Source organism: Engystomops pustulosus, chromosome 2 (genome assembly GCF_040894005.1).
Source record: "Engystomops pustulosus chromosome 2, aEngPut4.maternal, whole genome shotgun sequence".
Taxonomy (NCBI): domain Eukaryota; kingdom Metazoa; phylum Chordata; class Amphibia; order Anura; family Leptodactylidae; genus Engystomops; species Engystomops pustulosus.
In genome coordinates this window covers 21,334,825-21,360,198 of record NC_092412.1, presented here as the reverse complement: position 1 = coordinate 21,360,198, position 25,374 = coordinate 21,334,825, and the positions used below count along the sequence as shown (strand labels likewise).

Genomic DNA, 25,374 nt, shown 5'->3' with positions numbered 1-25,374 from the left:
ACTCCCTCCCTGGGAGAGGAGAGAGCAGGCCCTGGGTAGGTAGATGGATCCTCCAGGAGCTCAGGAGCACAAGCACAGAGCAGCTTCACACACAGCCACACCCTCCTCCTGTATTATACTCCAGAGCTGCACTCACTATTCTGCTGATGCAGTCACTGTGTACATACATGACATTACTTATCCTGTACTGATCCTGAGTTACATCCTGTATTATACCCAGAGCTGCACTCACTATTCTGCTGCTGGTGCAATCACTGTGTACATACATGACATTACTTATCCTGTACTGATCCTGAGTACATCCTGTATTATACTCCAGAGCTGCACTCACTATTCTGCTGATGCAGTCACTGTGTACATACAGGACATTACTTATCCTGTACTGATCCTGAGTTACATCCTGTATTATACTCCGGAACTGCACTCACTATTCTGCTGCTGGTGCAGTCACTGTGTACATACATGCCATTACTTATCCTGTACTGATCCTGAGTTACATCCTGCATTATACTCGAGAGCTACACTCACTATCTGGCTGTTGGACTGATTTGAGATTGAAATCCTGATGGAGCTAAAGCCCTTTACCTGTCGGCAGACACGTGACTTTTCCAGGAGATACTGCTCGATCTTGGCCCCTTCAATGGCTCCTTTCTTATTGAAGTGAATATCAATGTATTTCCCAAAGCGGCTGGAATTGTCATTCCGAATTGTCTTGGCATTACCAAATGCTGAAAGGGCAATAACAGCAACAATATCAGTCCTGCTGCTACTAACAACATAAACCAAGGTATAATTACACATTTCTCCAAGGACAATAACTAATACCGACAGTTGAAATCTCAGTGCACAGCAGAGTGAGCACTTAAAGGTATGATTATAGAGAGCAAATTAAAGGAGATCAACCATCAAAATCACCTGCTCATACATGCAGGCACCATGACAATGGTAATCTTCTTATATTCATTATCCAAAATCAGCTATTAAAATGATGCTAATTAGTCTGAAGTGCTCCTGCGGTTTTTACTAGAGCCCCTCTGTTCTGCAGTTTTGCAGGCTGCTACACCAGCAAGGAGTTTGCTGGAACTTCATCTACTGCAGTGAGATTACATCAGGTAAAGGGAGGGAGGAAGTGCTAAAAGATCAGAGGGGAAGGGGCAGAAAGAACAGCCTATGAGACTGCAGCATGGAGTGGCCTTGGTAACAGAACCCTTGTGGCTTATTAGCATAATTTTAAAAGTTGAATTTAAAAGAAAGGAGGCTATAGAAAACAAATATAAGACGATTAAGACAGTCACAGTGACTGGATCTACAGGTAAGTGGCCCTTTAATGGGGTTGTCTGGGTTGAGGTATTTCCCACTGACCCTCTAGGATGGGATTGGCTTCCAGGACTTGTTGCTCTATCCATGAGTGTTGACCACTGATAGCGGCAAGGAACTGCAGGATCAGCTTGGTGCTCTCAGTTTTACCAGCGCCGGATTCACCACTGTATCAAATACAGATGAGACAATTACAATATATAACAATAAAAAAAAACACAACTCTTACAAAATTATAAATCATATAACATAATATTTCAGGATAATTGCAGTTGCAGCTTTGCCTGCAGCGCTTTGGGGAGCTGTTGAGCTATTGCATTACATTCAGTAGGAACCGTATGCAATGAGCTCCCCCTAGTTGTGTTTACAGGCACAAAAAAATTCACATTGTGTACAATGTCAATGTAGAGTATTCAGATACACACAACTCTGACCCCAAACAGACATTCACAAACTTTATTGCTTATCAACCACAAAAGCCCCAAATTACCCCATGTAGAATGATCCCACAGTGGGGTCATGAGGTGTTTTTCTCACCTAATGATACAACACTGGTCCTTACTGTTTCGCTGCATGTTAAAGTAACAGTTGTCAGCTATGGCAAAGATGTGAGGAGGCATTTCTCCAATCTTTTTGTTGGTATACTGGCGTATCTGGTCTGGGGTGTAGATGGGGAGCAGCTGGTAGGGGTTCACTGCCACTAAAATGGATCCAGTGTATGTCTGCAGGAGGCAAATGAGGTAAATAAGTCAAATATGTCATTTATTACAACAAAAGATGGAGGATCAGACCACATATTGTTTGTTTGTAGTCTGTAACCATGAAAACACATGCATTTACATAGGTACTGTATACACACTGACTGTAAATGCCTAATGTATAGGTGAAGGGCCACTTTAGCTTTTTGGTTTTGTGAGGCATCAAATTTATTACTGTGACCCCTAACCTTTTTGCCAAAATTGTATAGAAGACTTTTGGCTATAAAATGATGGATGTCTTTTGGTTCCATAGTAATAAGGCAAAATGAGCAAGATAGGCCTTTAGAGGCCTGGACATATTTATGTAGAGGGTCCGGGGTCTGACTTTTATACAAGGGGTCTGACTATAATTATAGATTGACAACTAGCTCAGACTAAGTAAGGATGGAGGCTTAAATAGTGTTTGTAGGCCTCTTGTAATCCATTGCAACCAATTGGAGCTCATTTATCATTTCTTTAACTGCTCTGGTGAAATGAAAACAACGCTGTGATTGGTTGCTATAAGATACAAGGCCTTATAATAATAATTTTAATAATCTTTATTTATATATTATATATATTTATTCCTTAGCGCTTTACAAATCATGGGGGATATATTGGATATGCATATAGGTGAGGTAACTGGGAGGAGATACATGAGGAGAAATGGTGACTTCATGAACTCCTGTGGTAATTTCTGAGGTAAAATTCTTCTCATATAAAATTAGAAGCTGATTGTACATGAGTACATGATGGGGCAGATTTATCAATCTATCTAAAAGTCAGAATATTCTTAGTTGCCCATGGCAACCAATTACAGCTCAGCTTTCATTTTACTAGTGCTCATGAATATTTAAAGGGGAGCTGTGATTGGTTGCCAATCAAAGAATATTTAGACTTTTAGACAACTGCCCCGATGTGTGAGGTGAAATGTGCTTCACATTGTGAAGTAATCCCAGTATAATACTCCCTGAAGCTGCAGACATGTTTCCTCCAGTTCTTCTGGTAAAAGAAAGAGAGAGACAAGACAAGAAGTGACATCTACTACTGAGTCCTAGTCTTCTGTATGTGTTATAGGTCCCTCCTTGCCAAAAACATTTCCCCCCTTTTCTTATAGCCCCAGGGGTGTCTATAATAAAGTTGACTGAATATGGCCACACCATTTTGTGACTGAGGCTACGGTCACACGTGGCGTTTTGAACCCATTTTTGGCCCGTTTTTAAACAGTCTGTTAAAAAACGCATGCATTTTTTGAAAACGCATCAGTTTTTGACAGGTTTGACCAATTATCTGAATTAAAACTGGTCAAAAACGCATGCGTTTTTTGACGGACTGCTTAAAAACTGACAAAAACGGGTTAAAAACGCTAGTGTGACTGCAGTCTAAAACTGATGTTTACCTATAAAACCATCCAGCCATGAAAAATGACATTAGCCTACCACTATAGATGACAAAAATTTATGTGGCGATTTGTAGATATGGTACAAATCTGACAATTTTCCAGCGCCTAATTAAATTGGGATTTTTTCTGCTTTGCTTTAAATGAACTGGCAGGATGATGAGTAGAATTAATCCAGATTCTCCGGTGTCACTTGCAGGGGCAGGGGGAACATTTAGGGCACATTCACACGGATGTGTGCCTGCCCGGCCATCAGCGTCATGGAGAGGAAGAGGGATGAGCACTGCTTACCCCTTCCCTCTCCATAGAGCAGCGCAGGGCAGCCGCCGTAACAAGGCAAAATATAGAACATATCCTATATTTCTCCGTGTATGGTCACCATGCAGTGAGACTACGTCTGCTCACCACACAGTGACCGGGCGCCATAGACGTCAATGGGGACTGATATGCGGACCGATATACGTTTGTGTGAATGAGGCCAAAGAGTTGGTGAACTTTGGATACATTCCCCACAAGGGTTTTGTGCAGATTATCACAAAAAAGTGAGTTGTATGGTTTACTCTGGAGTTCCAGGCCCCAAAAGCTCAGACCATAGCACATTTACAATGTACCCAAATGTTGTTTACGTCCAGTGTATGGAAACCAGTCCATGGTCATGTCCACGGCTTGTTATAACATACAGCGCTGATTACTCTCTGTGATATTAACTGTGCTGTGCATCTGTGTGACATCACATGACCAGGGATATAACAAGCCATGTACCTGTGTGACATCACATAACCAGGGATATAACGAGCCGTGCACTTGTGTGACATCACATGACCAGGGATATAATGAGCCATACACTTGTGTGACATCACATGACCAGGGATATAACGAGCCGTGCACCTGTGTGACCCCACATGACCAGGGATATAATGAGTCATGCACCTGTGTGACATCACATGACCAGGGATATATAATGAGCCATGCACCTGTGTGACCCCAAATGATCAGGGATATAATGAGTCATGCACCTGTGTGACATCACATGACCAGGAATATAACGAGCCGTGCACCTGTGTGACATCATATGATCATGGATATAATGAGCCGTGCACCTGTGTGACATGACGTGACCAGGGATATAACGAGCCGTGCACCTGTGTGACCCCAAATGATCAGTCATATAACGAGCCGTGCACCTGTGTGACATAACATGACCAGGGATATAACGAGCCGTGCACCTGTGTGACCCCCAAATGATCAGGGATATAATGAGTCGTGCACCTGTGTGACATAACATGACCAGGGATATAATGAGCCATACACCTGTGTGACATCACATGATCAGGGATATAACGAGCTGTGCACCTGTGTGACATCACATGATCAGGGATATAACGAGCTGTGCACCTGTGTGACATCACATGACCATGGACTGGTTTCCATCCACTGGAAGTAAACAATGAAGCTTCCTGTTGAATGCCAGCAAGCAGGGATGTAGAAAACAGTGAAGAATTGTTACAGAAAGTATATTGGGAAATTAGATAGCTTTTCATCATACAAACAATTTAAATTATTTGTTGAAAGTGAAAACCCCCTTTAACACCTGATCACTGTGGTGGTTTCTGGTAGAGAGAGTCTGTCTTGACCCATCAAAGCCCTAAGAGAATGATTGACAATGTAAAAGGTCTTTTTCATGCATAACTGGGGCTGCATTTTAAAATGCCTGTTTTGAGCTAAAAAAATATAGATTTGTTTACTATTGTCTCAGCTTTTAAACCTTAAATTTTGTTTAAAAGTAAATATTCTGATTAAAAAGGATAAAATAAGAATCGGCATCTCTCTACGAAAAAAAAAAATGTTGCAAGGATCTGGAAATAGTGTTTGGTCCTGAAGTGGCAAATTATTCTGACCCCGAACCAATTATTAGTCCATTTGACAGATTTCTGTTACTTTCTAATAATGTTGCGTCTGATGATCATGTGATCCTCCTATTTCCTGCCCCGCCCTCTTAGTTAGAGCATGCCCTTCACCCATTTGTAGCATGTGGGTGCTCTCAGTGGGGTTGATATAGGTGTTATGTCCACTTTGCCCCAGTTATATATGGCTATACCCACAATCCTTTGCATGCTTAAACATGAGTTGTTCCACATACGCATACATGTGATATTTCATATGATATAACATGCATATGAGGTGAATGTATGGATCAATTTGCAGGTGACCAGAGACCATGCCATGACCGGTGAGATGCCTCCATGACGCTTATGATAGGGATGGATCCGATCGTAATGGACCTGCATGAGAATCTCGGTATTGATAACTTTTGACCCATAAGAGATATTGCAAACCTGCTTTACTAAGCCCATCTGTCCTGTGTTTCTTCCTCTATACCTTGTACCAGTATGAACGCAATAGCTGTTGGTTCAGTTCACATAAAGATTTGTCCAACCTTAAATTTCCTAAAATTTTTGGAAGATCTCCACTTTCCGATTGGTAATAACGCTTCCGACAGGCTGCAATGCACACAGCAACCATTGGGGGGCCCTCTATAGACACAAAGGGAGTAAGATGTCTCCTGAAAGAACCTATGTAACTTGGACCCTAAGGCTGGCGCCACACGTAGCGCTTTGTCTGCGCTTGCAAACGCAAACGCAAACAAAGTCGCGCCCACCGGGGCGGGCCTCGGCCCAATCGCATCGGCGTTTCTATGGAAACGCCTGCGATCGGGAACGAGCCGCCGGTGTTTCGCGTTAAATCGACATCAGGGTGATGTCACACATGGCGTTTTGAAACCGTTTTTAAGCAGTCTGTTTGAAAACGCATATGTTTTGACAGGTTTTCCCAATTATCTTAATTAAAACTAGTCAAAAACGGATGCATTTTCAAAAAACGGATGCGTTTTTTAAGGCATGCGTTTTTTAACGGACTGCTGAAAAACGGACCAAAACGGTTTCACATGGCCATGTGTGCCATCACCCTAAGGGCGCGTTCACACGTCGCGTTTTGTCCTGTGTTTTCATTGTGTTTGAAACGCATTACAACGGCTGAGGAGAGGTGATTTGCCTAATTACATTACTGTTTACATTTGTTAACGCATTGTTAACGCATGTGTTAACATCGCATTTACAATGCGTTTTGTAAATGGAAACGTTAACAGTAACGTAATTAGGCGAATCACCTCATTTCAGCTGTTGTAGATGCGTTTCAACGCAATTAAAATGCAGGTCAAAACGCAACGTGTGAATGTGCCCTAAGGGCCGTTCCACACTTGCGAGTGTGATGCGATGAACTCACTCGCAACGCATGCTGCCCGGATCGCACGGCCCAAACGCTGCACACCGGGAGTGAACTGACATGCTGAGTTCAGTCGCGGGTTTGTAGCGTTCGGGCCGTGCGATCCGGGCAGCATGCGTTGCGAGTGAGTTCATCGCATCACACTCGCAAGTGTGGAATGGGCCTCAGGTTGTGTTCACACGGTGCGTTTCCATTTAGAATGCAATTTTAAAATGCAATACAACAGCTGAGGAGAGGTAATTTGCCTAAATACATTGCTGTTAACATTTGCATTTATAAAACTCAAACGTTAACGCAAAAAAATACACTTTTAACTCACCTTCCGGCGCACCCACGCTCTTCTCCCTGGGATTCCTGAGAAGTAGCGCGGGCAGAGGCAGATCTGTGCGCTCTGCCCGCGCATACACCATGACATCATGTCACGTCATACTGTGTGCACTAGCAGAGTACACGGACCTGGTTCTACTCGCGCCTGCTTCTGAGGAATTCCGGGGAGAAGAAGAATCGCAAGGCAGCGCAGGAGGGTGAGTGTAGAGTGTGTGTTTTTCATGTGTTGGCCGGGGGGCAGAGTGCAGCTTGGGCCCCATCTAGAGGCTGGGCCCAGCCTGCAGCCTGCTAATTCCTGGTACGATGGCCGCCCTGGGTGCAGTCCCCATGAGACAGACCCCTATAGAAGCCCCCTCCTTGGTGTCTGTGGTTGTAATTAGTTCATGATTATGAGGTTATTATTAGGATATTAGGTTACTTTGTATGATTGATAATTTCCCATCTTTAAATCTTCACATGCTCAGGATATGCCTAATAAAAAGGAAAGATAAGGAAGGACACATCTGTATGTGACAGGCAGCATGAGAGGGTGAGATGGAGCCATGATGGGTGGAGGCTACATGACGTATACTCACCCGCCCTCCACAGTTAGTCTTAGGGAAGAAGATGGAATTATACAATTATCATTCATATTATCTACACAGATCAAATACATAGAATCAGGATTGTGTACTGTAGTGTCTGTACTGTTCTGGCTCAAAGCTTAGAAACTGTCAAAGTGCTGTTGACGCATCTGTTATTCTTATCATTCTTCCCAATTTAGAATTTTGAGGCTTTGGTAGACATTTACATGAACTTGATTAATTCTGGCACTAGTAGAGGGGTTCCCTAAATAGAAACCTTAATGTTGAAATTACCATAGCCTGGGATGTGACAGAAAAGGTGGCAGAAGATGGGGGAGTTACCAAGGGGGGCATAAGCCGAGGGGCAAAGATTATAGGGCATAGAAAGGGGGCAAAATAGCATGGGAGGCATAGGAAATATAATAAGTTGGGGGGAAGGTACATAAAAGGGGAACATACGTTATGGGCTACAGAAAGGGGGCAATCTAATAGGGTGGGGGCACAGAAAGGGGAGATGCCAGGGGAGAGTATTATATAAGGGGCTAGTGGAGGGCATTATACTAAGAGGGGGCCACTACATATGGAGGTATAACTGTGCATTGTGGTGGTCTATTCATTAACCACAATGCACAATGAAAGGGGAAAACCTCACTCATTGGATGAAGTGGATCACGAAAACCCCCTGGTACTTCCACTCCACAACAGTGCCTAAAGCTGGGAGTACTGGAGCAGCAAGGGGAGCGGGAGCCTGTGGATTTATCCTCCTGTTCTGTCTATTATGACACAACCCAATCATTTACCAAATAGTGGAACATAATAATTAACAGATCTGTGGAGAGCAGCTTGTTGATTGTTTCCCTTTTTGAGCAAATCAGAAACATAAGGAAAAACAGTAGAAAAGACAACAAGTAGCGACCCTGTGACTCACAGAGGAAAGTAGGTTAAAAAAAAGCAGAATTTCTGATAATAAACTGACCAATACACAACAAAAATCTCATTTATGACCTCTTAAAGGGGAACTCCTATAATGAATTGCTCAATAATCAGCAATTACAAGTGTAAAATGAATAATGACTCCCATCTCCGTGGTGTCTGTATCACAAGTATTTAAGATGTCAGCATAAGTAATACAAGGCCACACACCAGTCTCCCAGGGGACGCACGGCTCCTATTCTTGGCATAAATTATTAAGGGCAGTGACAGGGTTAATTCTGCTAAAACAAAGGCAGCCACAACGCGCATTAAATCTTAATCAGCCATAATTATCTGTCACATATCTCATCCGTGCACCCAGGTGACATGTCAGATACTTTGTATCATGTCTCTTCCTCCGGTCCCATCTTCAGCATAGAATACTGCAGCCAATCTACAATAGTAGATTGTTTCAATTAAAAACCAGCAGAGGGCAGAAGTGAGTTTTATGTGTAAGAGGTAGAAAAAAAACAGGATGTAACAGGTAAATGTGTCTGTATGTACAGTATGTAGTAATCTCCCAAGCTCCCCCTAGTGGTGGCTGTATATACAGTATTTAGTAATCTCCCAAGCTGCTCCTAGTGGTGGCTGTATATACAGTATGTAGTAATCTCCTGATCTCCTCCTAGTGGTGGTGTATATACAGTATATAGTAATCTCCTGAGCTCCTCCTAGTGGTGGCTGTATATACAGCATGTAGTAATCTCCTGAGCTCCTCCTAGTGGTGACTGTATATACAGTATATAGTAATCTCCAGAGCTCCCCCTAGTGGTGGCTGTATATACAGTATGTAGTAATCTCCTGAGCTCCCCCTAGTGGTGTCTGTATATACAGTATGTAGTAATCTCCAGAGCTCCTCCTAGTGGTGGCTGTATATACAGTATGTAGTAATCTCCTGAGATCCTCCTAGTGGTGGCTGTATATACAGTGTGTAGTAATCTCCAGAGCTCCTCCTAGTGGTGGCTGTATATACAGTATGTAGTAATCTCCTGAGCTCCTCCTAGTGGTGGCTGTATATACAGTATGTAGTAATCTCCTGAGCTCCCCCTAGTGGTGGCTGTATATACAGTATGTAGTAATCTCCTGAGCTCCTCCTAGTGGTGACTGTATATACAGTATGTAGTAATCTCCTGAGCTCCTCCTAGTGGTGGCTGTATATACAGCACATAGTAATCTCCTGAGCTCTCCCTAGTGGTGGCTGTATATACAGTATGTAGTAATCTCCTGAGCTCCCCCTAGTGGTGGCTGTATATACAGTATATAGTAATCTCCTGAGCTCCTCCTAGTGGGGGTTGTATATACAGTATGTAGTAATCTCATGAGCTCCTTCTAGTGGTGGCTGTATATACAGTATGTAGTAATCTCCTGAGCTCCTCCTATTGGTGGCTGCATATACAGTATGTAGTAATCTCCTGAGCTCCTCCTAGTGGTGGTGTATATACAGTATGTAGCAATCTCCTGAGCTCCTCCTTGTGGTGGCTGTATATACAGTATGTAGTAATCTCCTGAGCTCCCCCTAGTGGTGGCTGTATATACAGTATATAGTAATCTCCTGAGCTCCTCCTAGTGGTGGCTACATATACAGTATGTAGTAATCTCCTGAGCTCCTCCTAGTGGTGTATATACAGTATGTAGTAATCTCCTGAGCTCCTCCCAGTGGTGGTGTATATACAGTATGTAGTAATCTCCTGAGCTCCTCCTAGTGGTGGGTGTATATACAGTTTATAGTAGTCTTCTGAGCTCCTCCTAGTGGTGGCTGTATATACAGTATGTAGTAATCTCCTGAGCTCCTCCTAGTGCTGGCTGTATATACAGTATGTAGTAATCTCCTGAGCTCCCTTTAGTGGTGGCTGTATATACAGTATGTAGTAATGTCCTGAGCTCCCCCTAGTGGTGGCTATGTATACAGTATGTAGTAATCTCCTGAGCTCCTCCTAGTGGTGTATATACAGTATGTAGTAATCTCCTGAGCTCCTCCTAGTGGTGGTGTATATACAGTATGTAGTAATCTCCTGAGCTCCCCCTAGTGGTGGCTACATATACAGTATGTAGTAATCTCCTGAGCTCCTCCTAGTGGTGTATATACAGTATGTAGTAATCTCCTGAGCTCCTCCCAGTGGTGGTGTATATACAGTATGTAGTAATCTCCTGAGCTCCTCCTAGTGGTGGGTGTATATACAGTTTATAGTAGTCTTCTGAGCTCCTCCTAGTGGTGGCTGTATATACAGTATGTAGCAATCTCCTGAGCTCCTCCTAGTGCTGGCTGTATATACAGTATGTAGTAATCTCCTGAGCTCGCTTTAGTGGTGGCTGTATATACAGTATGTAGTAATGTCCTGAGCTCCCCCTAGTGGTGGCTATGTATACAGTATGTAGTAATCTCCTGAGCTCCTCCTAGTGGTGGTGTATATACAGTATGTAGTAATCTCCAGAGCTCACCCTAGTGGTGGCGTTATATACAGTATGTAGTAATCTCCTGAGCTTCTCCTAGTGGTGGCTGTATATACAGTATGTAGTAATCTCCAGAGCTCCTAGTGGTGGCTGTATATACAGTATGTAGTAATCTTCTGAGCTCCTCCTTGTGGTGGTGTATATAAAGTATGTAGTAATCTCCTGAGCTCCTCCTAGTGGTGAGTGTATATACAGTATGTAGTAATCTCCTGAGCTCCTCCTAGTGGTGGCTTTATATACAGAGTGTAGTAATCTCCTGAGCTCCTCCTAGTGGTGGGTGTATATACAGTATGTAGTAATCTTATAATTTCCTCTTAGTGGTGGCTGCATGTACAGTATGAGCTCCTCCCAGTGGTGAGTGTTTATACAGTATGTAAGAATCTCCTGAGCTCCTCCTAGTGGTGGCTGTATATACAGTATATAGTAATCTCCTGAGCTCCTCCTAGTGGTGGCTTTATATACAGTATATAGAATCTCCTGAGCTCCTCCTAGTGGTGGCTGTATATACAGTATGTAGTAATCTCCTGAGCTCCTCCTAGTGGTGGCTTTATATACAGTATATAGAATCTCCTGAGCTCCTCCTAGTGGTGGCTATAAATGTGTCTGTATATACAGTGTGTAGTGATCTCCTGAGCTCCTCCTAGTGGTGGCTGTACATACAGTATATAGTAATCTCCTGAGCTCCTCCTAGTGGTGGCTTTATATACAGTATATAGAATCTCCTGAGCTCCTCCTAGTGGTGGCTATATATACAGTATGTAGTAATCCCCTGAGCTCCCCCAAGTAGTGGCTGTATATACAGTATGTAGTAATCTCCTGAGCTCCTCCTAGTGGTGGCTGTATGTACAGTATGTAGTAATCTCCTGAGCTCCTCCTAGTGGTGGTTGTATATACAGTACATATCAATCTCCTGAGCTCCTCCTAGTGGTGGTTGTATATACAGTATGTGGTAATCTCCTGAGCTTCTCCTAGTGGTGGCTGTATATACAGTATGTAGTAATCTCCTGAGCTCCTCCCAGTGGTGGCTGTATATACCGTATGTAGTAATCTCCTGAGCTCCTCCTAGTGGTGGTTGTATATACAGTACATATCAATCTCCTGAGCTCCTACTAGTGGTGGTGTATATCGAGTATGTAGTAAGTCCTGGCTATTCGGTCATAATTAATTTTTCTCTATGCCTCTGCTGAGGATTTGGAACTCTTTGCTAACATAACTGAACTGAAAATAACATAATTCCATATAAGATTTACTAGAACAGGTGTGGAGAGCAGCAATGACTAATATCTTGTCAACTTTTTTATTTTCCTCCTTAGAACTGTGCATCAGGAATAAATCAGCAGACTCACATATATGAGGTGCTCCCGGTATCTGATCAGTAGGTTGCGCAGTATCCCGGCCTCGTTGAGATCTCCCAGGCGGATCATGTCCTCCACTCCATGGATTGAGGTTGGATGCATTGGTTTAATATTAGTTGCATTTTGGGGAGATATCCAGTGTTCCTGTAATTGAAAGACATCAGTAAAGGGTTAATGATTACTAAATCACTTAAAGGGGTTTTAACAACTCATTTAATGAGCCATTCACAGTTTTGCTGTAACAAGCAGTTTGTACTTGGACATCCATGGCTTAATTTTGGCGACAAGCATATATCACAGTATCAAAAAACTGCTGGGCCCAAATCCTTAATCTGTACCAGATTATACTGTATAATCTGTAGTACTGGTCTCTTTGTATGTGAAGGAGGCACCTGACCCCCTAAGGCTCCTAATATAATTGCCAACAAAATAATCTATTGCAGTGATGGCGAACCTTTTAGAGACAGAGTGCTGTAGTACAGGTTTTAATCCTATTGGCATCCTGAGGACACCAATACAATAGAAAGATGATGGAAAAATCTGGATTGTAGCTTCCCTCCAGGTTATATGCAACACAGATTGAAAAGTGCTAGTCTATAATATTAGGCGTGTAATGTATTTTTCCTAGTGGTCTAGACAAGTGGAAAGATTCATGCCCCCACAGTAACCAGTAGTCATAGTACCCCACAGTAGCCACGGTAACCCAACAGTAGCCAAAAGTCAGAGTGCCGCACAGTAGCCTATTTAAACTGCCCCTTTAGTAGCTCATAGCTATAGTGCTCCAACAGAAGCCAAATCACAGTGACCCCACAGTAGCTCATAGTCATAGTATACCAACAGTAGCTTATAGTCATAGTATACCAACAGTAGCCAATTCACACTGCCCCCACAGTAGTTCGTAGTCATAGTCTACCAACAGTAGTCAAGTCACAGTGACCCCAGAGTAGCTCATAGTCATAGTCTACCGACAGTAGCCAAGTCAAACTGCCCCCACAGTAGTTCATAGTCATAGTCTACCAACAGTAGGCAAGTCACAGTGCCCCCACAGTAGCTCATAGTCATAGTCTACCAACAGTAGGCAAGTCACAGTGCCCCCACAGTAGCTCATAGTCATAGTCTACCAACAGTAGCCAAGTCACAGTGCCCCCACAGTAGCTCATAGTATACCAACAATAGTCAATTCAAACTGCCCCCACAGTAGTTCATAGTCATAGTCTACCAACAGTAGCCAATTCAAACTGCCCCCACAGTAGTTCATAGTCATAGTCTACCAACAGTAGGTAAGTCACAGTGTCCCCACAGTAGCTCATAGTCATTGTCTACCAACAGTAGCCAAGTCACAGTGCCCCCACAGTAGCTCATAGTCATAATTTACCAACAGTAGCCAAGTCACAGTGCCCCCACAATAGCCTATAGTCACAGTGTCCTCCAGGGTAGCCAATAGTCCCAGTTCCCCAACAATAGCCAACTCACAGTGCCCCCACAGTAGCTCATAGTCATAGTGAGTGCCCCACAGTAGCTAATAGTCACAGACACACATTCTGCACATTACACATGTTATACATCTACTTATCCCCTGTGTCATGAATGCATTCTTTGACACAATAAAGGCATATAGACTGGAACACAATACAGTCTATAAGAGGCTCCATTGATATGTATTGATAGGAATATGGAAAGGAACACAGACAGAGAACACTGCACATCACATTCTCTTTCTGTGCTGCTTTATCCCATGCTATTAACCACCCATCTGCTCACTGACCCAACCTCTGCAGGGGTGGAAGGAGGAGAGCGGAAATCCACACAGTTCAATAGTAATAGCACCCCCCACAGTAGCCAATAGTCACAGTACCCCTACAGTAGCCAATTCACAGTGCCCCCAGTGGCTCATAGTCAAAGTAAAGATAAAGGGAGAGCAGAAATCCACACAGTTCAATAGTAATAGTACTCCCACAGTAGGCAATAGTCACAGTACCCCTACAGTAGCCAATTCACAGTGCCCCCACAGTAGCTCATAGTCATAGTAAATGCCCCACAGTAGCTAATAGTCACAGACACACATTCTGCACATTACACATGTTACACATCTACTTATCCCCTGTGTCATGAATGCATTCTTTGACACAATAAAGGCATATAGACTGGAACACAATACAGTCTATAAGAGGCTCCGTTGATATGTATTGATAGGAATATGGAAAGGAACACAGACAGAGAACACTGCACATAACTTTCTCTTTCTGTCCTTCTTTATCCCATGCTATTCTCCACCCATCTACTCACTGACCCAACCTCTGCAGGGGTGGAAGGAGGAGAGCGGAAATCCACACAGTTCAATAGTAATAGCACCCCCCACAGTAGCCAATAGTCACAGTACCCCTACAGTAGCCAATTCACAGTGCCCCCCACAGTGGCTCATAATCAAAGTGAGGTAAAGGGAGAGCAGAAATCCACACAGTTCAATAGTAATAGCACCCCCACAGTAGCCAATAGTCACAGTACCCCTACAGTAGCCAATTCACAGTGCCCCCACAGTGGCTCATAATCAAAGTGAGGTAAAGGGAGTGCAGAAATCCACACAGTACTTGCAGTATTCCTAGTGGTAGACAGCAATGAGAGTAACTGGGCTGCATATAATATAAGTAATGCTAAGGATTATTACCATACATCCTCCTGCTTCTGACTGGATCTTAAAATGAAGGTGAGTGAGCAGTGAATGAATGTGCTGCTGGAGCTGTGATGTGCTCCTTGGTGTCCCTACCCAGTTCTTAGGCTACTGGAGAGGTTAATGCCCTTTAAGCAAGTGCACTAGGATGATGGCTTGGTGGTTTAGGGTATTGTATGCCCATGTCTAAAGATGACCCTGGCCATAGTGTCCCTTCACTTCCCAGGCAGCACAAGGAGAGCTACAGAAGACCCAGCAAACATGTCTTCATATCTCAGCTTCCTGGCATCAATGATTTAAAGGGGACAAGAGGTCACCATAGACTTTTTGAAGTTACATCTTAGAACCATAGGTCACATTTGGTGGGTGACACCAACAGAACTAGGTATCTGGAGATGCACTACATCAGATCTGCTGGTGGCGGCAAAGGGTAGAGGATGGTTCATCCTACAAGGCTCCATAAATATGGACACTTACATTTCCTTCATCATCCAGAACCTGGATCTGACCAGAGTCACACAGCTTAACCACGGCTCCAACTGGAACATCAAACTCTCGACCCGTCTTGAGGTCCAGCCAGACATAGTCGCCCTGAAAGAAGCAGAACAAATAATTAGACTTTTTTCATCTGTGGTCCTAGATATATGAGAGACGCAGTACATGCTTGTGATGGTGTTTGCCCGGAGTATATTGTCCACTATGATCCAATAGATTTTGGGGGGCAGAACATTGCATACAAACAAGTTGAAACTCATTTTCATCAGATAAAATTTCTGATGGGTCATTTTAGGATATGGAGAACATGCAGTAAGGATTGGTTGTCAAGGAAAGGACTGGGGACTTCTACACGGGGAGAATGTGGATCACCAAATCACTGGATCACCTAGAACAGGATAACAAATCTAGAATCCTAAGGTCTATACACTAAACCTTAAGATCACTAGGAACAGAACCCTAATCAGATTTTTATCACTGGGTCACCATGGAAGGGTCTATACACCAAGAAATCGCTAATCATTGATCACTGGGGCATTACTCTAAATCACTGTATCTTTGGGAACCAGAGATCCCTAGGGAAAATGCTCTAACTAAGTGGATTATTGGGGACAGTATGATAGATCACTAGGATCACTCCAGCACTGCACCTGAGAGGAGACGAAGTAATGGGGGTCATTTACTAAGGGCCCGATTTGCGTTTTCCCGACGTGTTACCCGAATATTTCAGATTTGCGCCGATTTCCCCTGAATTTCCCCCGGGATTTTGACGCATGCGATTGGATTGTGTCGTATCGGCGCCGGCATGCACACGACGGAAATTGGGGGGCGTGGCCGAACGAAAACCCGACTGATTCGGAAAAACCGCCGCATTAAAAAAAAAATGTGGCGCGAAAATTGCACTTACCTTCACTCAGCCCGGCTCGGTGTATTCCAGTACGTTCCAGGGAACTTCAGCGCAGCAGCGCCACCTGGTGGGCATCGGAGGAACTACCTTAATAAATCCCGCCTGGGCCTGAATCCAGCGCAGATTACGCGCCGCTGGATCGCGAATAGACCGGGTAAGTAAATCTGCCCCAGTGGGGCTCATTTACAAAGGGTTGCGTGCTGCACTTTCGTCGGACTTTGCACTTTTTTGGGATTTTGTGCGGCTTTAACAGGTATTCTACAGGTGTTTGCGCTGGAATTTTGCCACACAGCTGCGCTGGCTTTCATGCGACACATATTGTGGGGCGGACCGTCGGACAATCCGACTGATTCGGACTGAGTGCGGGATTTCACTTACAAATTGTGTCACAAGACAATGCACTTACATGCACCACGAAGAAGAAGGTGAACTCCGACGGACCTAGCAGTTCTGTGCTGTGTACACATAAACATTATGGGGCAGATTTACTTACCCGGTCCATTCGCGATCCAGCGGCGCATTCTCTGCGGAGGATTCAGGTCTTCTGGCAATACACTAAGGTAGTTCCCCCGATGTCCACTAGGTGTCGCTGCTGCGCTGAAGTTCGTCGGAGTGCACTGAAGTTCACCGTCCTACGCTGGGTGCAGGTAAGTGCGTGTCCAGCGACACTTTTTTTTTTTTAACGGGTTTTCTTACGGCCACGCCCCCTGATTTCCGTCGCATGCATGCTGTCACCATGCGCCACAATCCGATCGCGAGCGCCAAAATCCCCAGGCAATTCAGGGAAAATCAGCGCAAATTGAAAATATTCGGCTGACCCGTTGGAAAAACGCGATTCGGGCCCTTAGTAAATGACCCCCACTGTGTTTGATATACTGCACGGAGAACCCACTTACTAAAACAATTACCTGATATATTACTACCGGATGTGGCGGAGGGGGAAGCAGAGAGTTTAGGTTCATTGCTGGCTATACGATTGAATTGCATTTTGAAAACATCAAGTGCATCCGGAATAACTCCTCCCGAAACGCTTGTGTTCATAGCGCACGTGTTTTGCCTTATTAAACAATACTTCTTGCTACTTATCAGAGATCACATGTCCGGATGCACTTAATATGCATTTTGAACCACAATTCAGTCATATAGGGGTTCATTTACTAAGGGCCCGCGGACTGCATATTCGTTGGGTTTCCGAACAATTTCCGTTTCGCGGCGCATGTAACAGGGGTTTTTGGCACACATGATCGGATCTTGGCGCAATAGCACCGACTTTCATGCGGCGCAAATCGGGGGCCGTGGCCGTTGGACAACCCGGCGGATTTGGACTACGCGCAGGATTTAAAATTCAAATTGTGTCACAAGACACGCACTTACATACACCGGGAAGAAGAAGGTGAACTCTGGCGGACCAGCAGGGAAGCGACACATACAGGAAATCGGGCGCACAAGCTACGTGTATAGCGCTGGACTTCATCTTCGTCGGACCGTCCGGTTCGGGGATCGCGACGAGACTGGGTAAGTAAATTTGCCCCATAGTGTGAACGCGGCCTTATTCAGAGCTTACATTATGGGCCACATTTACTTACCCGTCCTGTCGCGATCCCCGAAAGTGCATTGTCCGACCGGAATGCACTCTGCCGCGATTCACGAAGCTCATGCCCCCGATATCCTGCATGTGTCGCTACCCCGCTCTGGTCCGCCGGAGTTCACCTCCTTCTTCCTAGTGCATGTTAGTGTTTGATCTTGCGACACAATTTTAAAATTAAATCCCGCGCTCTGTCTATATCCGTCGGATCATCCGACAGCATGCCCCCTGATTTCTGTCGCATGAACACCAGCGCAGCCGTGCCAAAATCCGATCGCGTGCGACACAATTCCCCAGTTAAATACCTGTCCCAGCAGCGCAAATCCCGAAAAAGACGGAAAATCTGACGAAAGTGCGGCCGCAGACCCTTAGTGTCTGCATTCTGTTTTAAAATGTTTCGCAAACACAACAGGAAAAATGCACCTCAAAATTAATTTCCGTTTTTGCCATTATTAATGATAATACATTCTTCACGAAGCGTTTCCAAGGTGTTTCAAAACACAATGCAAGTGCATTGTTTGAGCGTGTCCTAAAAATGTACATTTCATATCCCCATGTAGCAGTAGGTGGGCCCCCAGAATCCATTCCACTGATGGGCCCCCAGCACAGAGTACATTGCACTGCAGACTCACCTGCACCATGCTACCTGATCCCCGGGCACAATGCCAGTCACCAGGGAGTGTGTTTGTGATGTTGCTTGGTAAAGGCGGAAGAAGTTTTGTTTTTAACTAAGAAGTTTTCTTCTGAGAACATCACCCACAAGATTTACACAGTGCACCTACAATATATACTGACACTTACAATAAAATAAAACATAAGTGCTAACTAATAAAGCATCTATCTGTCTGTAACTCCCATCATGCCCTGACATCCACATGCTGGGAATTGTAGTTCTTTGACCTAGACCACCACAGATTTGCACATTCCACTTGAAACCCTGGTTATGACTTTTGCGTTAACTTTGCCAAAATCGGTGTTACAATTATTTTTTTTAGTTTTTAAGTAGCATCTGTTCTCTGTTATCAGCCACTAGGTAATACTAGTGCCATACAGTGCTATTGCAACACAGTGCTTTCTCTAAACATACAGTAATAGTGTCTTAATCCACCCCATACAGTGCATATCTCCCAACCATCCCGGATCTAGCGGGACAGTACTGGCTTTCAGACTCTGTCCCGCTGTCTTACCCGGCAGCAGGTATGTGCTGGGACACAGCTAATTACAGTGATCCAGTAGCTCCCTGCACTATCCCTGTGCCTCCTCTCCTACTGCTAAATGTAAGAGAGCTGCGAGGCGTGATGTGATGGTGTCATCCCTGCCTGCTGCCTTCACTATTACATACAGAAGAAGAGAGGAGCTGCTGCAGGGGAGTATCTGTGTTTTGTTATTTTGTTTTGGGGGCAAAATATGAAGGGGAGCCGCTGGTGGTGATGTAAAATATGAAGAAGTGCTGCTGGGGGTATAAAATAAGAGGGGGAGCTGCTGGGGGGGAATAAGAGGGGGAGCTGCTGGGGGGGGGGAATAAGAGGGGGAGCTGCTGGGGGGAATAAGAGAAGGAGATGCTGGGGGGTCACAATAAGAGGAGGAGATGCTAGGAGAATACGAGGAGGAGCTGCTGGGGGGGCACAATAAGAGGAGGAGCTGCTGGGGGCACAATAAGAAGAGGAGCTGCTGGGGGGGTCACTATAAGAGGAGGAGCTGCTGGGGGGGAATAAAAGAAGGGTACCTGCTGGGGGGGGGTCACAATAAGAGGAGCAGCTGATGGGGGGAATAAGAGGGGGAGCTGCTGGGGGGAATAAGAGGAGGAGCTGCTGGGGGGTCACAATAAGAGGAGCAGCTGCTTGTGGTCACAATAAGATGGGGAACTGTTGCTGGGCACAATGAGAGTGGGTATTGCTAGTGGAGAACAAAAAGAGGACAAACTGCTAAGGGGCACAATAAGAGGAGGAACTGCTTAGGGGTGAAAAGAGGGGGAGCAGCTGGGGGGGGGGACAATAAGAGGGGAAACTGCCGGGGAGTACAATAAGAAGAGAAAGTGCTGGGGGGGGGGGGGGGGGGGGGGGAGGTGGTTGCACAATAAGAAGGGGGGGCTGCTGGGAGAGCACAATAAAAGGGGGCTTTAATATAAGTGGGAGCTGGGGGCACAATATCAGAGGGGCTACAATATGACAGAGAGCTGGGGGACACAATGTGAGGGGGAGATGGATTGAACAGAGGAGGAAATTATACTGTGTGTGGGTGGAGTTAGGGGAGTGGCAAAAGGCGTGGCTTAGGGTGAAAAAATTGTTCCATCTTTTGTTATTGATATAATTATATATATAATATATATATATATATATATATATATATATATATATATATATATATAGTTCAAATAGTATATTTTTTATTATTATCATATTATATATACTTATATGTTTGGACACACCTTCTCATTCAAAGAGTTTTCTGTATTTCCATGACTATAAAAAATGTAAATTCACACTGAAGGCATCAAAAATATGAATCATCATGTGGAATTATATACAGGCGGTCCCTGGGTTACATACAAGATAGGTTCTTTAGGTTTGTTCTTAAAGGGGTTTTCTCATCTGGGCATTCACATTTAATTGAATTCATTTGCCAAATGTAAACATTTCTTCAATTGGATGTTATTAAAAAAATGTTCCTGTGTTAAGATAATTTCTCATAAATGTAGTGATGTTGTCCCTTAGAAACCAGATAGCTTCCTCAGATACGACCACCTCATACTCTGGCAGTGGTGGCCAGACATGTGGTATTCACTACTTACTGCCTGACCAATCATTACCACAGGATTTGTGCAACATCCAGTAACTCCTGGACATTTCATTTAGAAAACCCTTTTGTTTCTTTGGGCTTTCTTTGGCATTCTCTTGATGACATACAAGAGGTAGTCACCAGAAATGGTCTTCCAACAGCCTTGAAGGAGTCCCAGAGATGCTCAGCACTTGTTGGTCCTTTTGCCTTCACTCTGCGGTCCAGCTTACCCCAAACTATAGGGTTCGGGTTTGGTGACTGTGGAGGCCAGGTCATCTGGCGTAGCACCCCTGGCGTAACCCTTACACAGCCTGGAGGTGTTTGTGGTCATTATCCTGTTGAAAAATAAATAATGGTCCAACTAAACGCAAACCGGATGGAATAGCAGCCACCGCAAGATGCTTTGGTGACCATGCTGGTTCAGTATAATCTCCAACAGCATCACCAGCAAAGCCCACCACACACCATCACACCTCCTCCTCCATGCTTCAAGGTGGGAACCAGTCATGTAGAGTCCGTTCATTCAACTCAGTGGTTGGAACCAAAGATCTCAAATTTGGACTCTTACTTAGCATCGTTTTTCTAGCCATTATACAAATTCTACCAGTCTATTCAGTAGGACTATCACCTGACTTCTGCTCAACACAACTGATGCTCCCAACCCCATTTATAAGGCAAGAAATCTCACTTATTACACCTGACAGGGCACACCTGTGATGTGAAAACCTTTTCAGGTGACTACCTCTTGGAGCTCATCAAGAGAAGCCCAGAGTGTGCAAAGCAGTAATCAAAGCAAAATGAACCTGGAATATAATACATATTTTCAGAAGTGTCACACTTTTTTGTTAAGTATATAATTCCACATGTGATAATTCATAGTTTTGATGCCTTCAGTGTGAATCTACAATGTTTACAGTCATGAAAATACAGAAAACTCTTTGAATGAGAAGGTGTGTCCAACCTTTTTGTCTGTACATATATACATGTGCTAACAGTGCTAAAAACATATTTATACCATATATATATATATATATATATATATATATATATATATATATATTATATACAAGCGATCCCCTACTTAAGAACACCCAACTTACATACGACCCCTCGTTACAAACGCACCTCTGGATGTTGGTAAGTCACTGTACTTTAGCCCTAATATACAATAAACAGCAATACCAGTTATCACAGGTGTCAGTAATTAATATTTATTGTTAATCCTGGTTCTTATGACAACCCAACATTTTTAAAAACTAATAGCCGTAGAGACTGAAAATTTTTTGACTGGGCTAACAATGATAAAATATACAATTCACATTCAAATTCAAATTCAACTTAAGAACAAACCTGCAGAACCTATCTTGTACGTAACCCGGGGACTGCCTGTAGATCAAGTGGATTTATGTGGATCATGTGACATAGGGATGACTTATACTTGTGTATACAAGGTCAGAAATAGGCACAGTTTATGGATAACGGCCAGAAATTGCGCCTTTTTTTCCCCACTTACGCTACATCTACACCGTGTTGGCATGGAGGGGCGTGACCCAAAAAATGCAATTCGCTCCGGCACTAGATGTCTTCTATGTCTAGTCTTTATTCGTATAATCGAAACATTTCATGATAAAATCAGATTCATGGCATCACCATATCCACCAGCAGGAGCAAAGCCTACGCGTTTCGAGTGTTGTGGACGCTCCTAATCATGGCCGTGGCAGGTGCCATATAACAGGAAGACAATATACAGTATGACATGCAAGCTCTACATAACAGTGCTATACAACAATGACTATATACTACTGCAATATAGTGCCAAAATAACAGCGCTATCTAGTGCTCAGATGATAACACTATACGTAGGCCTTATATACCTTAAAAACAGACATCTCTCATAACGTCATCATGGGGTCCTTGTTTAGAAGTTCTCAAAATGAAGCGTTTCCGGAGAATTGCCCCCATTGCCTTTGCTATAATCTGCCCCTTTGGACAATTAATTCACTCCAGATATTTACAATTTCTACTCTCATGTCTCTGGTAGTCCCACACATGGTCCCACACATGGCCCCCCAATGTTGCGGTAACCATAGACCCCTCTCACCGGTAGTAGGGTGCTGGGTTTCAGCGCCTGGTTAATGTTTCGCAGCAGAGCCCATTTGCCTTGGTCCTTCTCCAGGACGTCCTCTATTCCTCTACGTTGGTACATCCTGACTTTCGCAGTCAATCAGTCAGTACAAACAATGCAAACGTACAAGCGACAATCCCGCCACCATGCTCACCGCCGCGGTCCGATAATCCGTGATAATTATAGGGGAGTCTCCATTTTATCTGATGACATCACCAAAATTTCAAGAACATCCCTTTAAGAGTCAAAACAATGGATCAATCCCTCAAATAGGTCAGAAAGGGAATGTTGAAGCCTTCAATATACTTCAAGAACTTGTTGATCTGAGGCAGCTTCCTTGGCCGGGTCCTGGTGACCTCTGAGACTGATCTCTTCCCTCTGAGGAGCCTCGGAGAGTCCGTCCTGGTACTTATTAATCTGCAGATGGTCGGGCTGGTAGGTAACACATGGCTTTTGATTAACTTAATACCTTAACAACCAACAGTAAAGGCAAAGCACTAAGGGAACCCAAAACCAAGACCCACCTGCAGCTCCTCAGCGTCTACACAGATAACCTACATCCATAGCAACCGCTTCCTAAATAATTCATGGACTCGTCACCTTCCTCAAGCCGTGGCTGCTCCTCCGAGTATTCACCCTCACTCCAGGCCTCCCCCAATCAATTACTACAAAACCAAAACCAATAGATGGATTCATGGAAGACACCGGCGCGTGACCACCAGGCAGAGATTACACAGCATGGGATTAGATTATTAATCTGTGAGGAGACACCGGGATACATGTTATATATGATTACTATAGGACACTGTTTTATCAGAAGGATCAGAGGAAAAGCCCATGGAAGATAAACATTGTAGTATACTAATAAAGAAAAAGATTTTGTCAACACAATTAAAAACATAGAAAATAAACACATTTTAACAATATTTTATCTATCCATCTGTTATCTATCATCATATCTATCAATATTCTATCTATTTAATATCTATCTATCTATCTCATATCTATCTCATATCTATCTATCTATCTATCTATCTGTCTGTCTATCTCATATCTATCTATCTATCTATCTATCTATCTATCTATCTATCTATCTATCTATCTATCTATCTGTCTGTCTATCTATCTCATATCTATCTGTCTGTCTATCTCATATCTATCTATCTATCTATCTATCTATCTATCTATCTATCTGTCTGTCTATCTATCTCATATCTATCTGTCTGTCTATCTATCTCATATCTATCTATCTATCTATCTCATATCTATCTATCTATATCATATCTATCTATCTATCTATCTCCTATCTATCTATCTATCTATCTATCTCCTATCTATCTATCTATCTATCTATCTCATATCTATCTATCTATCTATCTCATATCTATCTATCTCATATCCATCTATCTATCTATCTATCTATCTATCTATCTCATATCTATCTATCTATCTATCTATCTATCTATCTATCTATCTATCTATCATATCTATCTCATATCTATCTATCTATCTATCTAAATAGTGGAGAAAGGCTGCCTTTCTCCACTATTTATTTACAAAGGACCCCAGGCCCGGTCTTATTTTGCCTGCACCCACCATCACCGATTGCAACGTGTGCTGCTTGCATTTTCTTCAAGTATCTATCTATCTATCTATCTATCTATCTATCTGTCTATCTATCTCATATCTATCTATCTATCTATCTATCTATCTGTCTGTCTATCTATCTCATATCTATCTGTCTGTCTATCTATCTCATATCTATCTATCTATCTATCTCATATCTATCTATCTCATATCTATCTATCTATCTATCTATCTATCTATCTGTCTGTCTATCTATCTCATATCTATCTGTCTGTCTATCTCATATCTATCTATCTATCTATCTCATATCTATCTATCTATCTATATCATATCTATCTATCTATCTATCTATCTATCTCATATCCATCTATCTATCTATCTATCTCATATCTATCTATCTATCTATCTATCATATCTATCTCATATCTATCTATCTATCTATCTATCTATCTATCTATCTATCTATCTATCTATCTAAATAGTGGAGAAAGGCTGCCTTTCTCCACTATTTATTTACAAAGGACCCCAGGCCCGGTCTTATTTTGCCTGCACCCACCATCACCGATTGCAACGTGTGCTGCTTGCATTTTCTTCAAGTATCTATCTATCTATCTATCTATCTATCTATCTGTCTATCTATCTCATATCTATCTATCTATCTATCTATCTATCTGTCTGTCTATCTATCTCATATCTATCTGTCTGTCTATCTATCTCATATCTATCTATCTATCTATCTCATATCTATCTATCTCATATCTATCTATCTATCTATCTATCTATCTATCTGTCTGTCTATCTATCTCATATCTATCTGTCTGTCTAT

At 43.3% G+C, this 25,374-nt stretch overlaps 1 protein-coding gene across 6 annotated transcripts in view; it reads right to left on the bottom strand.

The window, feature by feature from the left end:
• Positions 1-25,374, bottom strand: part of MYO7A (myosin VIIA) — a 149,736-nt gene that overhangs the window by 96,708 nt on the left and 27,654 nt on the right. For 3 of the 6 annotated variants that reach the window (XM_072133944.1, XM_072133941.1, XM_072133943.1), the window contains 6 exons: positions 15,549-15,662; positions 12,395-12,547; positions 7,638-7,655; positions 1,855-2,039; positions 1,363-1,484; positions 586-728 (listed from right to left, as the gene is read on the bottom strand). In XM_072133944.1, coding sequence (XP_071990045.1) covers positions 586-728; positions 1,363-1,484; positions 1,855-2,039; positions 7,638-7,655; positions 12,395-12,547; positions 15,549-15,662 — 735 coding nt within the window. Of the gene's footprint in view, positions 1-585; positions 729-1,362; positions 1,485-1,854; positions 2,040-2,263; positions 2,643-7,637; positions 7,656-12,394; positions 12,548-15,548; positions 15,663-25,374 lie in introns of those variants that run through there. The other 3 variants (XM_072133942.1, XM_072133945.1, XM_072133946.1) reach the window with 2 other exon arrangements.